Source organism: Balearica regulorum, chromosome 2, assembly GCF_011004875.1.
Source record: "Balearica regulorum gibbericeps isolate bBalReg1 chromosome 2, bBalReg1.pri, whole genome shotgun sequence".
Taxonomy (NCBI): Eukaryota; Metazoa; Chordata; class Aves; order Gruiformes; family Gruidae; genus Balearica; species Balearica regulorum.
In genome coordinates this window covers 61,966,659-61,982,788 of record NC_046185.1, presented here as the reverse complement: position 1 = coordinate 61,982,788, position 16,130 = coordinate 61,966,659, and the positions used below count along the sequence as shown (strand labels likewise).

General features: G+C 38.3%; 1 protein-coding gene across 2 annotated transcripts in view; it reads left to right on the top strand.

Moving 5' to 3' along the window:
• The window catches only part of CD226 (CD226 molecule), a 39,945-nt gene extending 30,460 nt beyond the window's left edge, over window positions 1-9,485 (top strand). Inside the window, exons 5-7 of one of the 2 annotated variants that reach the window (XM_075744535.1) lie at window positions 5,730-5,841; window positions 6,677-6,737; window positions 7,881-9,485. In XM_075744535.1, coding sequence (XP_075600650.1) covers window positions 5,730-5,841; window positions 6,677-6,737; window positions 7,881-7,994 — 287 coding nt within the window. In that variant the 3' untranslated portion in view covers window positions 7,995-9,485. Of the gene's footprint in view, window positions 1-5,729; window positions 5,842-6,676 lie in introns of both variants that reach the window. The other variant, XM_075744534.1, reaches the window with a different exon arrangement.
• Window positions 9,486-16,130: the final 6,645 nt, after the last annotated feature.

Sequence of the window (16,130 nt, the reverse complement as noted above, 5' to 3'; positions counted from 1 at the left end):
TGTTTACTCCAAGTGCAGTGCTTCTCATACTGAAATGAAAGCATATAATGAGTTGCAAAAAAATGCATTAAGAGTTGTCAGCCCTACGTACACAAACTCTTTCTTCTCCAAAAAAAGAGTTTAGTTTCCATGCTTCTTTTGCTCTTGAAACAAATCCTGTTCATCATTTTTACTTCTAATAATGCCAGCATAGTTATGCCTGTTTATTGTAGAAAAAAGGTCTGAAACCATTGAAGAAGCTGAAGTACTGTATGGTTCAGAAAACACCCCGTTGTCTCCCTTTTAGGCCCTCACTCTATAATATGAAGCGCATTTTGTTGAATTTTCATTAATATCAAAGGAAATTAAATGCCAAGGATTTCCAACTATTTCTCTTTGGACGTTTGGAACTGTTTCAAAACATGCAGTTAATATTTCCAGTGAGGTATGGAGAAACATTAAGGGGAAAGGAGTGACAGGCCAGGCGCCAGCTCCCTCCACACGCTGTGGTATACCCGGTGAAGTCTCTCACAAACTCACAAGTGACTTACTCTACTTGATGCAACAGCTGTGGCTTGAATAAACCAAGTGGTGACAGAAAAGCGCTATGCTATTTTTTTGTGTGTGTTCTATCAGTTCAGTCACTTCATTTTCTTTGGCTTAGCATTACAGCTAAATCACGCTCTAGCTTGGATTTTCTACCAAACTCTTCCAATGTTTTTAGTCTGTTGGTGTGATTCTGCAAGGGTGCTGCAAATCTCGCCTTGCCCAGTTCCAGAGATGTTTTGAAATACTGAAGTTAGGAGCTGGGAGAATAGCTGTGCTGTAAACAGTTGTAGGGAAAACTCTGTTTATGTTAAGAGAGAGTAAGAGGAAAAATAAGAAACTTTTTTTTTTTTTGAGAAGTTGTCCTTGAGAAGATGCCAAGAATTTTTAAAGAGGAGGAAACTTGGGTGAAAGGAGGTAGAAATAAGAGCACAGAATTATTTGCAGAACTGATAATAGTTCCAAATCTGCTGATTCAAAGAGGTGGTACAGTAGAAAGAAGCAACACTGCTTAGACTATATTTTAAAGCAAATTGCTTGCTTTAAGATACATTCTAAAGGTGAGTGTATTTTTGCAAGGAGAAATAACATGGAATTCCTATGAAGAAAAAGAGAGAGGGAGAGGAATAGGTATTCAAGTGTTGGGAAAACCTGTGATATTCTTGCAGTTGTATTAGTAGAAGCTGGCATGCTGCATTTAATGTCTTCAAACAACAGTCCAAATAAAACCATGAAATCCAATCAATATCATTAAGTTTATCTATTCCATCCCACTAAATATTGTGATTGTTGTTTTTCAGTAACAGTAATTTCCAGCTGAAATGAGTCTTCTGCAAATCTTTTTCGACCTCAAAACCTGGAACACATAAAGCAACATGTGTATGTAAAGTAGTGTAGCTTTTGTTGGACGACACTGACAGAAACAGGAGGCTGAATATTACATAATTATAGAATGTGTGCAAGAGACTCTGAATTAATTCTTTGGATTAATTTCTAATGTGTTCTTCAACTTATTTCTCCTTCTAAAAATTCTATTAACAGGGAGATTGGTCATGTCACCAGATTTCACATCTGAATCCATTTCTGATTTTTACTTACCATGCTTTTTCAATTGATTTGATTTCATTTTTAGCATGTTTTTGAATGAAGGAAGCAGACTTAAAATCCATGCATTATTTTGGTAGGTGATTGGGAAAGAAGGGGAGATGTCATATGAAAGAACTGAAAAATTAGAAGGGCTGAAAAAGAAATGCTTATACCATCTTGAAGACCTAGCCATTTTTAGAACAATTTTGTAAGTTTTTTTCTTGCTTCAGCAGAAAGTGGGATAGCAAGCTCTCTTAGACAAAGGAAAATAGAAACATTTTGTGTTGCTGTGTGTTCCCACTAGATCTGAAAAACTGGTTGATGGTTGTATTTAAATGTACATTTAGGGGTCAGAATTACATTATGGTTTCTACTAGCCCCTTTCACCATCTTTGTACCTTCAAGTACCTTAATATTCTTCTTATATTGTGAGGCCCAGAACTGCACACAGCACTCAAGGTGAGGCCACACCAACGCTGAATACAGCAGGATAATCCCCTTTTCTGACCAGCTGGTTACGCTGTGCTTCATGGACCCCAGGATGCGGTTTGCCCTCTGGGCTGCCAGGGCACGCTGCCGGCTCCTGTTGAGCTGCAGTTGACAAGCACCCCCAGATCCCTTTCTGCAGGGCTGCTATCCAGCCACTCCTCTCCCAATTTGTACTTGTGCCTGGCTCTACTCCATCCTAGGTGCAGGATCCGGCATTTGTTCCCTTCATCCACTAGGTGGGTGAACTTATCATAGAAGGATATCAAATTAGTTAGATAGGATTTTCCCATTGTGAATCCATGTTGACTGGGCATTTAAATTGTCCTTTAAATGTCTTTCAATAGCACCCAGTATGATCTTCAAAGCACCCAGATGAAAAGCAAGGGAATACTTGTCCAGTCATTGGGGGTAACCATACAGTCCTTCTGAGCTGGGACGAGACAGCAGTACTTCTGTGCCATAGAAACAGAGGATAAGGCTGTAGTCAGGGGTGAGGAGAATCAGGGTAGGAGTGAAATTAGCTTCCCTTCTCCCTTCATGAACTCTTCCAGTATGAACACAAGACATCAGTCCATGTCTGTGGGTCTCTATTCAACAAAGCACATTTCTCTGGGCATGAATGCATTCATGCTGGATTTCTGCCTTTCAGTTGTAGGCAAAACTATTTCAGTGATGTCTAGGTAGCATACCATATGTGCCAGTCCGGCAAGGCATGTGACAAGCTACATGAAGATCTTTAGAGTACAGTTCAAATCTCTTGTTAAAACAAATAACTGTCTGGGCCATCAGTGCTTCCTCCTCAAAATCAAAGGCAATGCAGTGAAGGTCAAAAACCTTTTTGCAAAAGAATTTCACAATCTTGCAGAGAAAATGCCAAGGCTACGAAGATGAGGGAGAGAGTGATACGCTAATACTGAACAGAAATTGTACTGAAAATACACTTAATAGCCTCCCATCAGCATATCACCTTTGATGAGAACACAAGAACTAAAGAGACGCATGCAAGCCTCTGACATGTTTCTGCAAAATCTTGAATGTTATGTTAAAGTCAGTAATTACAAAGGGTTTTGTATAGTTAAAGAAAACAAATGCCTCAGCAAGGCTTTGCTCAGTTCAAATAAGAAAAGGCAAAAGGACTTTGAGTTGTTGTTGGTTCTAAAAAAATCTAATGATTTTTCTCATCCAAATTTAACTGACAGCTGATAATCTCAGCTCTCAAACTCATTAACTCAGAGATTATTATCTTAACCTGATAAAATTGAAGGTGAAACTTCAGGAAAAGAAAAAGATCTGGAGTGCTTAGATTGAAGGGTGAGGATGTTGCTGAGCTCTATCCACATTCACCCATCACTGATGATAATTAAATACAAGATTTTTAAATTTTTTCTTTATTTGCTTACAGGATGTTTTCTCCTTATTTCTCTACGTGCTTACTGGCACAGATAATGCTTTTCTGTGGTGGGTAGCTAAACACTTGGAAAAAAAGACATTATGATTTTCCCTAAATTTGGACACAGCTATATGCACCATCCTGTCCTTTTAAGTACACAGCAGTTGAAAACATGCTGGAAGTGGAATGATTTCATATGCAGTTGTAGTACAAAAGACATCAGTTTTTGTTATTACGCTACCTTCAGTGGCATAAACTTCTCAGAGAATTTTCTTGCTTTTTTTCTTCCAGTAAAATAACATTGGAATTCAAGGAAGAGACTCTTCTGTAATCAGTATTTTTTGTTATCCTTTCCAATGAGCATATTAATACTGAAGAGGTGTACCTGAGAAAGTCTCAACTGATACTCAGGACAGCCAGATAAGAAGCTGTGAAGCTTTTTGATCCAGGAGAGAAAAGCCATCTGGTGATGGCTCAGCAGCTGATCAGCTGGGATTACTGTTGTTAGTGATAATGATTGTTTTCTGTTGCCTATGAACTGAGCAGGTAACTTTCTTGTTTACCCAGAATGAAAGCTCTTTGGAGCAGCTCTGGTTTCATCTTCAGATGCTATCTTTCTCCGTACCGTGAGTAGAACATTAAAGAGGGACTAACCTAAAGACAGTTTTTTAGTTTCTGTTCACCAATGAGTTGCTAGTGTTTATCTGAAACACAACAAACAAGTTCATGGCCATAAGATATGACCACAATCTCTTGTAGTAAGTAACACAAGAGACGTTATTCCTTTTCCATCCCAGTGCATCCTCACTTTTTTGTACTTCTTGTTTTGTTTTACTTGTACATGTTGATAAAGTGAAGAACATGCAGGAAATATTTCTTCTTTGGTAGATAACTGGGCAGAGTCACACCCAATGCTTCCTTCATCAAGGCATTGCCAACACATAGGGTCATTTGAGACTGCTAGAAGTTGATAAGATCATCTGGCTAAGATATTTCCTGTAGCAGCTGATACTGCTAGCCACAAATACACTACGTACGGACATGTTTATTACATATTATTTGTGTGTGTTTGCTTTTTATGCTATTAGTTTCAAGTCTGCAGAGCGCTAGTGCAGAGATGCAGCAGAGAAGCAGGAAGCGGGGCACTGTGGTGGGCTGCAAAAAGCTGACTCGAAATTCTGTGGTTTAACAGACTTTTTTTTTTTAATGCTACTACTAACCGTGTTCAGAACTGTGACAAGATAAAGATTCATAAATGTTTTAAATGCATGATAACTGTACTGAGGACTTGTGTTGTGGGCTTCTTGTGTGACTTTGAATATATTACCTCTGTTCTTTCCTCTACCTTTTTTCACCTCAAAAATCAGAATAATATCACATTACCTCTCCACAAACTTGAGCACCGTAAGACTATATTGACTTATCCCTTGAAGCTGTTGCCTTGCCTGTCTCTACCCTTTAGTTATAATATGTTGCTCCTTAGCTTCTTTTGAAGATGAGACTCCATACTGAAGAAGTCAATGCATTTTAAGCAAAGATATTATAAATGTAACTTTTCCTGCCTTGGCTGTAATTCTCAAAGCATTTTTGTTTAGGCTAGAACAAGCAGGTTTGGATGGGTTTCCTGACATCTATCATCAGAGCATGCACAGTACTAGGTTATTGAAAACAAAGCAATCACAATGGGAGAAATTTTTGTGGAAATATTTTTGTTTAAAAGTGAAAAGATTTCTTGTTGAATTAAAGTAGAAAACAACTGGTACAACTGTGTGCAGTACTGAATAGAAAACCTCTTGAGGACTGAGAAGATCTTTCCGGTACTCTGAAAAATATCTTGTTGCCCATGGAAGTATCACATGAATGTTAGGTATCTCTTATGGGACAGCCTTTACAATGCCAAGAACATTCACTTAAGTAGTCTGAGTGCTTTTATTATCCATATCTCAAGTCACTTTCTCACCAGAGGAGGGACGGAGATAGGAAACGATTATACAAGGCATCACTGATTTTTTCATACCACTGTGCTCTGTTCACCAGCCTTTGGTCATCCCAGTCACAACTTTCATAACAGCTAGTTCAGCATAACAAAGGCTTTTGAGAAATGAGGTCTGAATATTGAGCAGGAGCTGTCATGGAATAATGTCTCTACACAGTTATTGATTTTCAACTTAGTTTGTCATAAAAAGTTCATGCTGGTTCATATAAAATACTAAACATACTTATTACACTTTTATTTTAGAATCTTGGGATCGCAAATGCTTTATTATATACATAGCTGGAGGAACTTCTGCTGCTGTCTTATTGTTAATTTGTTTACTGATCTTCAATATCACCGCTGCTTATTGCAAAAAGTGAGTAACTAATTTGCTTAATATATTGAAGCAGATAAGTATAAAGGTGTTGACAGCTCATCCTACTATCCTCTTCAGAACAAATTAGAAAGAGATAGATGTGAAAATTTAATTTTCTTGCCAAAATTTTAAACTTGAAAAAACTAATCAGTTCTACAGCCTATGAAAAAAGTGACTTTTTTTTTTTTTTTTCTTTTTTCACATTAGAAAAACAAATGGCTTAGTCAAGTTCCTTAGTCAACCAAATGCTTACAGTGGTATTAGCTGAAACTTCATGCCAAGGGTGATTTGTCAGAAATAACAAACCTAGGCATAGGCTGTTCCTATTTCGTGCATAGAGAAGGACAGGTGACATCTTGAGGTTTTCTACATCTTCTAGCATTTTTTGTCTTCTGATTTTATGTTCCAAATTTGCTCACAGCTGGATCCAAACTAACAGTTTGCTGTATTCCTTGCCAAATATACGCTCCAGATACGATCCAGAATGTCTGCTTCCAATGAAAAGAAATAGTGAGCAGAAAAAAAATTTCTTACCCTACCACATTATATGAGGCTGCTAGAACTTATTGGCAATATATTATTGTATTTACCCCTGAATCAAAGGGCCTTTTTATCTGTGTCCATGTTTTGATGAAACACTGCTAATGTCATGCATGTTACAGTTTGCAAATCAGAGGAGAGACTACTTGGATTTTTATTGTATTTATTGGTTTCAGTGAGAAAATAAAAAATACCAGCATTATCTCTTGTATGCTGGAATTAGATAGTTTGGACTATACTAACATATATGGTGCAGTTCCCTCTATCGTGTTTCTGACTGAATGTGTATCATCAGAAAGAAGAGGAAGGGGATCACAGAGGCCTTATCAAACCATTTGTACTCTACTCAGACCCAGGTAAGATCAGCTAGAGAACTGGAGTTTTCTCGTATTTTGTATTGTATATTTCTTAACATCTTTCTCTTCTGTATCTACTCTTTTTATCCCTTGAATCTTATAGTCTAATCTTAAAATATACAGATGGGAAAATTTGAATATTTTAAAGTATGATTGTCCCTATTCACTCTTTTTTGATGAATATTTTTCAGCATTTTAAAGCTACATTGAGAGACCCAACTGTGTTCCATATTGTTAACAGATTAGCTCTTTTGGTTTGCTAGCTTTTATATTATTTGTGTATTGTTAATACCTTTTCTCCTCAAGTCACTACTTGTAAAACTTTATAAAGATTTTGGAGTTCTGAGTCTTTTTTTCACCTCTTAATCCTATTCAAGGCGTGAAGTTCAGAAGTGGAAAGATAGGAGCCAATCTCACTGCTTCTGCCTTGTCTCTTCATACCCTAAGTCGGGGCATGAAGTTATGTTGCGCTTAGGGAAATGACCCCATTCTCACAGTGGATGTGAGACTCAGATTTCCACCTGTCTCCCCTGAGACGGCACTTCTGTATGATCCAACAGTGACCTCCACTGTAGATATGTCCTTATAAAGCCTTTTGACTTCCTGCCATTCCCATTTCTCTCATTCTGACTCTTGGGTCACTGTTTGTTCCAGAATGAAGTTCTTCCTAGGGTGACCATATGCTAGGGACTGACCATTTTCTTCAGAAATCATCTTTGCTCCAATGCCAGTCAACCAAGACACGATCGCCTTAAGTTGTCTTAACGCCATAACTAATTCTTGGCATAATCGATACCTTTAGAGTAATTAATGTTTTAAGATTGACACAGGAGAGTATTTCTGCATCTCAAGTGTGTATGTGAGGGGAAGGGGGTATTCCACTGGTGTTTTACCAGGCAGCTGATGTGGGACAGCTATGAAACATATTCAAAGTACAACTCCTTTTTTCATATGGCTTGAACCTGAAATGTATTTGTAGAAAACAAGATGACAAAAAATATTTTAATTGATGGTTAAATATTTCCCAATAATAAATCAGCATATGAGGAAAATTTATCAATTTTCTCCTTTTTCAAAGCTGTAGCTGTTTTGAGAAAAGTCCTTCAACCTTTTCTTTTCTTTTTTTTTAAAATGTTCTTCTAGCCTGCTAACAGTTATGGAAGATACAATTTTCACGGCACATGGAACACAGCAAAAAGAGAAGAATCATCACTTGGGCAGACAGAGGAGATTTACAGCAACTTGAAAAATATCTGACACAAACCTGACAAAAGACCATTAGATTCCTTCTTAAGAACGAAGTAACCGAAGCACAGGCCTTATATTTGCAGCTTAGACTTTTTTTATTTGCGTCGGTGAGATGACGAAGGTCAAACTGGCTGTGCCGAGCACGGGTGGCTTTGGCTGGACAGCCAGCCTGGTATGACTCTGTTGTATTGCAGTCTGCAGCATTAACATATCTTTTGATTCATATGTAAAATTAAAGATTATTTGTACTTCTGCAATTTAAACATTTTTACACAGTAGTTCTACTCTTAAGTAAGAATTTTAGAACAGCTCTGACATGCAGAATGGAGCTGCATATGCTTACATAAAGTTAATTTGGTCTGAGAAAGCTATGTGTGTGAGAAGCGTATGTGACAGGGTGAGAAAGAAAATGTGCTCAATGTTGTCTACGTCCATGATTTTTGCATCTCAAATTGAGAGCTCTATAGAATAATAAATATCCATGATTTTCCACACAGGAGGTGTTATTTTGCTGCTGGGCAAACAGTACTATTCAGCCGACAAAAACAAATATATCAGGGATCCTTGAACCTAGATTTAAAAGTATGAAGAGAAGCTTGCTATCTGACAGCTGGGTGGTTTTACAGGCTTCTTGCCACTCACAACAGTTATTTCAGCGCTTTCTATCTGAGGATGGAATAGAAGTGTGGCCCCTGCTCTACTCCCTCCCTCCTTACCTCCCCAACCCCTCACCCCGTGCCCAGGAGAAAATAAAACATGAAGACACTGTCACTGTCAGGTTATATTTAATAATAATTTATTATAAGGTTTAGTTGCACAAAAAAATAAATGAGAACATGGAAGATACATGAATAAATGATGCAAAGCAGAAAAAAGCGTGATTCAGAACATTTACAAAACAATACACATACGTATGTAGTTGTATGTGTGCATATGTATATATTCTGCTGAAACCTACAGAAGAAACCACACAGAAATTGAACAAACAGACAAAAAAAAAAAAAATCCTTAAACAAACAGAACTAGAAGGCAGACCTGAGAATTAGGATCTACACATCTTTTGGCCTTTTACAAATCTGCTGTATTACTGAGGACGAAATCCCAGTAGATGAAGGTGTTACCGTGACGGCTGATAATCATATAAGTCTGCATACTACAAACCGTGTGCCTGGCCCACCTATGCTTGATTCCCCTTTTCTCTGGAAGCGTTAGTAAAGGTGTTGCTGAATATGTTGGGGCTTTTTTTGAAAGGGGTTGAGGGAGAGGCATTGTGAGCCTGCCTACAGATCAGTTACTGGTTCCACTTGGCTGGATAAAAAGGAGCGTCAACAGCCTGACAGTAAAAAGCACATTTTCTGTAGCCTTCTCCAATGGAAAGCTTTCTTCACGTGCACAGGAAAATAGGAGTCTAGGTTCTTCTGAGAATATTGTGGACACAAGGCTTCTCTGAACTATTTGAGCAATAATAGTGTTGTGGTTATCCTATACTTCAGCTAAGAATCTAAAAACCTAAACCAAATTGCCATTCAACCTAGCACTGAAGACTTAAATTGTTTACAATGTCATACACCCTTACAAAACATTTTTGTGTACTCCTGAACAAGGACGTATACACATTGCAAGGGATATTTGTTGTTTGTTTCACTTAGTGAAGGTTTTCGGATATATAAATGCTTGCATGTGAAGTTGATGAGGATACACAGAACTGTACTATTAATAAGTTGGCTTATTTCCTGAGTTATCAAATGTCATAGCAAACAATTCTAAGTTGTGCACAGCATTACAAATAAAACCCCATAGTATCGGGTCATTTCTTTGATGACCCCATTTATATTGAAATGCCAAAACAATAATGTAATGAATTTGATTACACTGAAGTTCTCAGTTGGAACCCTGATACAGAAATATCCATAAGCCAAGAAGTTGGTATTGTTTCACTGCTTGTAGAGACAGTTAAAATATATCCCTACTTTACTGAGGGTAAAAAAGGGGGAGAGTTTGAGGTTAAGTACCTGGAGTACCAGATCGTTTTGATTATTTCTGGTAATTCCCTTATTTCTTGCCTCCCTTGGTACTTTTATCTTGTCTTTTCAAAATAATTGCTTATTTTTGGGATTTGAGGAAGAAAAAAAATCTGTAATACTTTGCAAGTGTTTAATCTGTTTTAATTCAAATTCCATAGACATATAACTTCTACCAGGATAGTCCACAGGGAAAATCACATCACATATAGCATAATAAGAACAATATATTATTTTTTTCAAACAAACCCAAAACAACAGCTTCATTTTTGTACCATGGTAATATCAGTGAACAGCAGCTGAACATGAGACTGATACAAATTAAATCCAAAAAGAAAACAACCCAAAACTTATCAGCATTCTCATTGCCTTAAAAACTAGTGAGCTACACACAAGAGAAACTTTCAAAAGTGTGATTTGAAATGTAATATTAAAACTCTTTAAATATTTTATGAGTCTGTCAGGATGGGACCCAGTAAGAGCCTGTTTGCTGTGACAGAGTTTGGATTACGTAAATAAACTTTCCAGTGTAAAATAGTACAAAGTATTGTTTATTGCTGATTATTTTCAATATTATCCATAGATTTGCCACCTTCTTTTGGGAACTTTTAGTTCCTTTTGAGTGAACTTCATCAACTGTAATTTGGAAATTTTATGTTGAACAATTACTGTGCTATTTCATGCTGTACCGCTTGCCCAAATAGTTAAGAGAGAGAAAAAAAAAAAAAAATCAAGGAACATGACACACCTATGGATAGCAACCAGCTCAGCATACTATCTAAGATTTGTTGTTGTTGTTGTTGTTGTTGTTTCAAGGCAATACAAACTTTACTGAAAGGAAATAAATATAATAAAGCAAGTTTTCATTAAAAAACATGAGTCTTGAATCACTGGGTAACTAGCTTGTGTGTAACTGGAAAATGAATCTATGAGATTTTAAGAAAAGTAAAACCAGATTTCTTTTCCATAATAATAACATTCATCTTTTATGCTCGGTGAAAAATTTAGATGATGAAGTCCGTGTTCAAAGGAAAATTCCGTGATTAATAGTACTACTAAGTCTTTAAAGGGAGTACACTCACATGTCTTTTAAAAAAGAAATCAGAGAAAAAAAATATTTGTAATCAGTCTTTGCTGAGACTTCTGAATGTAGGAGAGGCCGTCACCAGAGTTTGGATCAACAGGGTGAATACTAAACTCACAGTCTATGAAAGAGGGTGAAAGAACAGTAACCTACTTTATCTCCTGTTACTTTCTTTGTTCATCTCAAATATGTTCCTTTAGCTTGAAGGACTTCTCTGACTCTATAATGCGTTCATTATACAGCTCATTCTGCTTGTCTTCTGCTCTCCCTTGGCTGTTCGTCTTGGGGTAAAACAAAGTTTCTGTGAGGAAACAGCCTGCTTTAAGGGCTGGACCCACCAAGGAACACAAGAAGATGGACTCCTCCAAACCCCCATGTTAGGCAGGGTAGTCCAGCACTTAACCCTCTTTCTGACCTCCACCTGGCCTAAATTCCCAGGTACCTTTTCTGTTAGGCACCTAAATTTTTTCAAGAACACTCAGAAATAGGTTGTTCTAACTGTGCTGTGCAACTTAACCACCTACCTCCTTTCCAGATCTTATCCCAGGACTAGGGGACAGGATGAGAGGACCAAGGCAACAAAGCAGGCAGATAAAGTACAGGTGCTACCAGCATTTGTTAGTCTGATGACAGGTGGTTGCTAGCTTACTCCTGGGAGATCCAAATAAGAAACCTTACTTCAGAAAAAGAAAAGATTTCAGAGGACTGATCTCACTATCAGATTAATTTCTAGTTTGTTTGTTGTTTTTCTGGGGTGGTTTTTTTTCTGGGGTGGGGGGGTTTAAGAGGTGGTGGTGATTTTTTTTTTAATCATAAAGATATCTGGGAACCAGTGATCTGACTTTTTTAAAATTTATTTTTAAATCTTATCTGCATCATGCTCCTCTAAACCACCTATGTTATTGAGCTATGTGAAGTTTCAAATCAATGGTATTTATTTACAGTAGCTGAAACCCTGCCTCTGTGAGTACTCCTCAGTGCAAGTGAAAGAAAACTTATTTCCTTTAAAGCCTAGATGCTCAATAGGAGTTAATCCTCTAAATGGCTTTGTAAGTCTGACACTAAGGGCTAGTTCCAAAACCAGCCCTGTCTCTCTACAAGATAGGTGCTAAAATGCTCTTTTAGACTATGCACCTGAGGAGTAGAAATCAGTTCTCAGACTGTACCGTTTAAGGTGGAAGTAAGGAAACTCAAAAGACATTTCCAGCCCTCAGACGTTCCTGGGGAACTGTTTTGGGCTAGAGCATGAGAGGTGCCTCCATTTCCATGCCTCGCTGGGATGTGGTGTCAGGGTATGTGTGGGCTCAGGGTGGTCACTGACCCTTTGACATCCAGTGTGAAGGATTACACCTAAAGGTCCACAATGGTCTTCAAAACATGAAGCTATACTGGACTTTTTGCTGTCACATGAAATGCGGGCTGTTTCTGCTACCACAGTCAGTTCATCCAGCATCCTACCTGCCAAATCAGCCAGAAAATGGAAGACTCTGGCCCAGTTCTCCCCCAGCCAGTGTCAGACACACACTCCCTCTCCTCTGCCCCTTCCAGCCTTCCCCCTGAAGCTGGGCTCCTGTACAGAAACGACCCATGTTTCAAGGGCTGAGAAGACCCTGCAAGGCTCTGTAGGGCACTCCTCCAGTGGGTGTCCTTGTTTCTGCTTTTGCTTATAAATCTTTTTGTTGTTGTTGTTGTTGTTGTTGTTGTTGTTGTTCTTTTCTAAGAGTAAAAGGCATTAAGAGTGATGAGAAGATGAGCATCTACGTGATAGGTTTGCCAATGCTTCCTTTAAAATACGAGAGCCTCATCACCATCGGGACAGCCTCGCCTGTGGGGGCTCAGAGACTACTGGAGCAGGCTGCCACCATGCCACGGGACTGTGCCACTGCTCTGACTAATTTCTTGACCTTAATTAGGCTTGACTTATAAAGCTGTAGATTTACCTTACTACCCATGCTATAGTCCTGCAGTTATATATCCCTACATATAACTTAGGATATAATGTTCAAGCTACAGATACCAAGGGAAATGTACAAAGTTCTCTAAGGCAAGTTTCAAAAGAATGTTTATTACTTCCACACTATCCACATAGTTAGCCAGAATAATTAGATAAAATAGCTAATAAGAGTTACTAGCAGTGGCCGACATAGTTCTCTAACCTTATGCTTACTTAAAAAGAGAATTTTGTAGTTTTAGAAAAAAAGTATCTATCTTGATGATTCTAAAGGATATTTAACACCTTTCTTAAAAGTTTATTTAATTAGGCTGTTACACTAAATAAATCACTTATAGCATTAACCTGTAAGTTTTATAACATGATTTAAGTGATCAATAGCTTATACTAAGATATAGTCAAACAAATGCACAGTATCTTTCATTTTTTCTTTTTTTAATACCTTTCCTCATTCATGTTGATGTCTATCTATGTATTTGAAGAGAGAAATGTATGTTGGGAATATTTATATGTATTAAAATTATTCTCTGTTAATAACATTTTTTTCTCTGAAAAAAACTGTCTGAAGCAGACACTATTTTCTTTTAAATTTCCATAATTTACCCAACAATAGCAGGAACTTTCCCACAGAACTCTGTCAGATCATTTTATAATTAGAAGCATAAAGGTTGAACACTTATGTATTTTTATGCATTATAAATGCAGATGTTGCTTTTATTGCCCAGAATTTGATCAGCTGTGAAATATTCTAGAATCATATTTTTAGCAATATTAGGTTGCAGTAAGTTCTACAAAGTTGCATGATAACAATTGTGATGTGTTGTGCAAAATACTATTTTTTTTCAAGCACCTGTATTGTATAATGCGTGTTAGCTGGACTGGTACTTGGTTCTTCCAGCCAGGTTAGGGGAAAATGAACCCAGCACTCCTGAGTCCATTGTTACAGAGCTACTTGTTCACAGCTCCCGATAAAGTCAAAAGAAGCTGCATGCTCAGGGAACCTGTTTTGCACTCAACACGACCCATTGTTAGGTGTTTAAATGTCTGCTAAATTCTTCCAATATTTTTAAAGATTACAGAATCTTTTTTGTTTAATTTTTGTTGATTTACTATGTTATTTTTCATTTTCCTTTTTATTAGGTTTCAGAAACTTCTCTCTCTTTCTGTAACGATATTTTTCAAAGAAGGAAAAAGAAATAAAAGGTGAACATGTGTCATACTTTGCTAGGAAGTCATAATACTTTTTTTCTGTATTGTCTATTTTTCCTTGTAACTGTATTAAATCAGTACTAGCTATAGTAGCAGCACTGAGAATAGGTTTAACTGTAATCTTAATTTTTGTTACTAGTATGGAATTGCCAAGAGAGCTGACTAATTTTGTGCTATATTCTATTGCATTCTTGCTATCATACCATTTAAAAAAAAAAAAAGATTGAAAACAACAAAAAGACTAAAAAGGAGGATTAACTTCTTAATATCACATATTGTTACAGGAAAAAATCTAGTCTAAAATATATCCATTCACTTGACAATCCCAGGATCGTATGGGAATGTGGTAAATCTATTTAACCTCATGAGGATTTCTGTACTTAAGGAAAAAAACAATGAACACATTCTTCGTAACTCTTAGTGTGAGACTTAAAAAAGATCAACTCCCTCATCTGAGAGAGCTGTATTGGGTCTGGCTGAGATGGAGTTACTTCTCCCCACAGCAGCCCTCCCCGTGCTGTGCTGTGTATCGGCAGCCAGCAAGGTGTTGGTAACACACCAGGGTTTTGGCTGCTGCTGAGCAGTGCTGGCACAGCACCAGGGCTGTCTCTCCAACGTTTCTCCCCCTCACCGGTAGGCTGGGGGTGGGCAAGATCTTGGGAGGGGGCACAGTCTGGACAGCTGACCCAAACCGACCAAAGGGATATCCCATACCATATGATGTCTGCTCAGCAATAAGAAGCTGAGAGGGGGAGAAAGTGGGGACATTCATTTTTACATTTGTCTTCAGGACCAACCACTACACGTACTGAAGCCCTACTTCTTGGGAAGTGGCCAGACATCACCTGCTGATGGGAAGCAGAGAATAATCTTTTGGTTTTGCTTTGCTTCTGCGCATGGCCTTTTGCTTTTGCTGTATTAAACTGCCTTTATCTTGTCCCACAGGTTTTTTTTCATCTTATTTCCTGCTCTCCCTGTCCTGCTGAGGAGGGGAGTGATAGAGCAGCTTGGTGGGCACCTGACATCCAGCCAAGATTGAACCACCACAGTCCTTTTTGGTGTCCAGTGTGGGGTTTTGTATTAAGCTGTATCTATAGTAGTTATTAAGTGGCAAGCTCCTGTGCGGGTCATGGAGCTTGTTTGGCTGCTCTGCTTATCTCTCTATTTTGCTGAGCTTGGAACATATTAATACAAATAATGGCTCTGTGATTTGCCCTGGCATAGGTATTATTGCTGTGCTGGGGGAGCTATCTTGTGGAGAGGATGAGGGAATACATCTCTCTCTTCCTTCCTGGGATTGATGTGGATGGTTTTATTATGCGGGCTCCCAAGGTCCTTATTCACCCTTACATGAGCTGTTTAATACTACTAATTAACACTGTTAGCATATTATGGTGTTTGTGCAATCTGTTCTCATGCTGGTGTTAAGAGAAGACAACTTTTGGGTGAGGCAATGCTCAAATGTGCCCTGAGGTGCCCAGTCCCTGGGTGGCAGGGTGTGTGGAAGGATTTGGTCAGGTTCCTAGGATGGTTATCACCTCCCATAACCTGGGACTTCACACCTGACAGGCAAGCAACCCTGGAAAACTGACACGCCACCTGATGGAAGGGTGCCTTGCCTGCCCCAATCAAAACCAGCAGATTCTAGCACTGTACTGGGGCCTGGCCTGTGCCTATCGAGCCACAGTTCAGTTCTCTCAGAGGACTGTGGTTGAGGCAGGGACCCAAACTGCATCTGAGGACACCATGGTTGAGACAGGGACCCAAACAACAACAACTACAGTAATTGCCTCAGTACTGAAAAAAAAATAGTGGACAAGGAAAACAACAAGTCTGTATCATTGATTAGTAAGGGAGGGGGAAGAGGAGGAAAGGTTTGA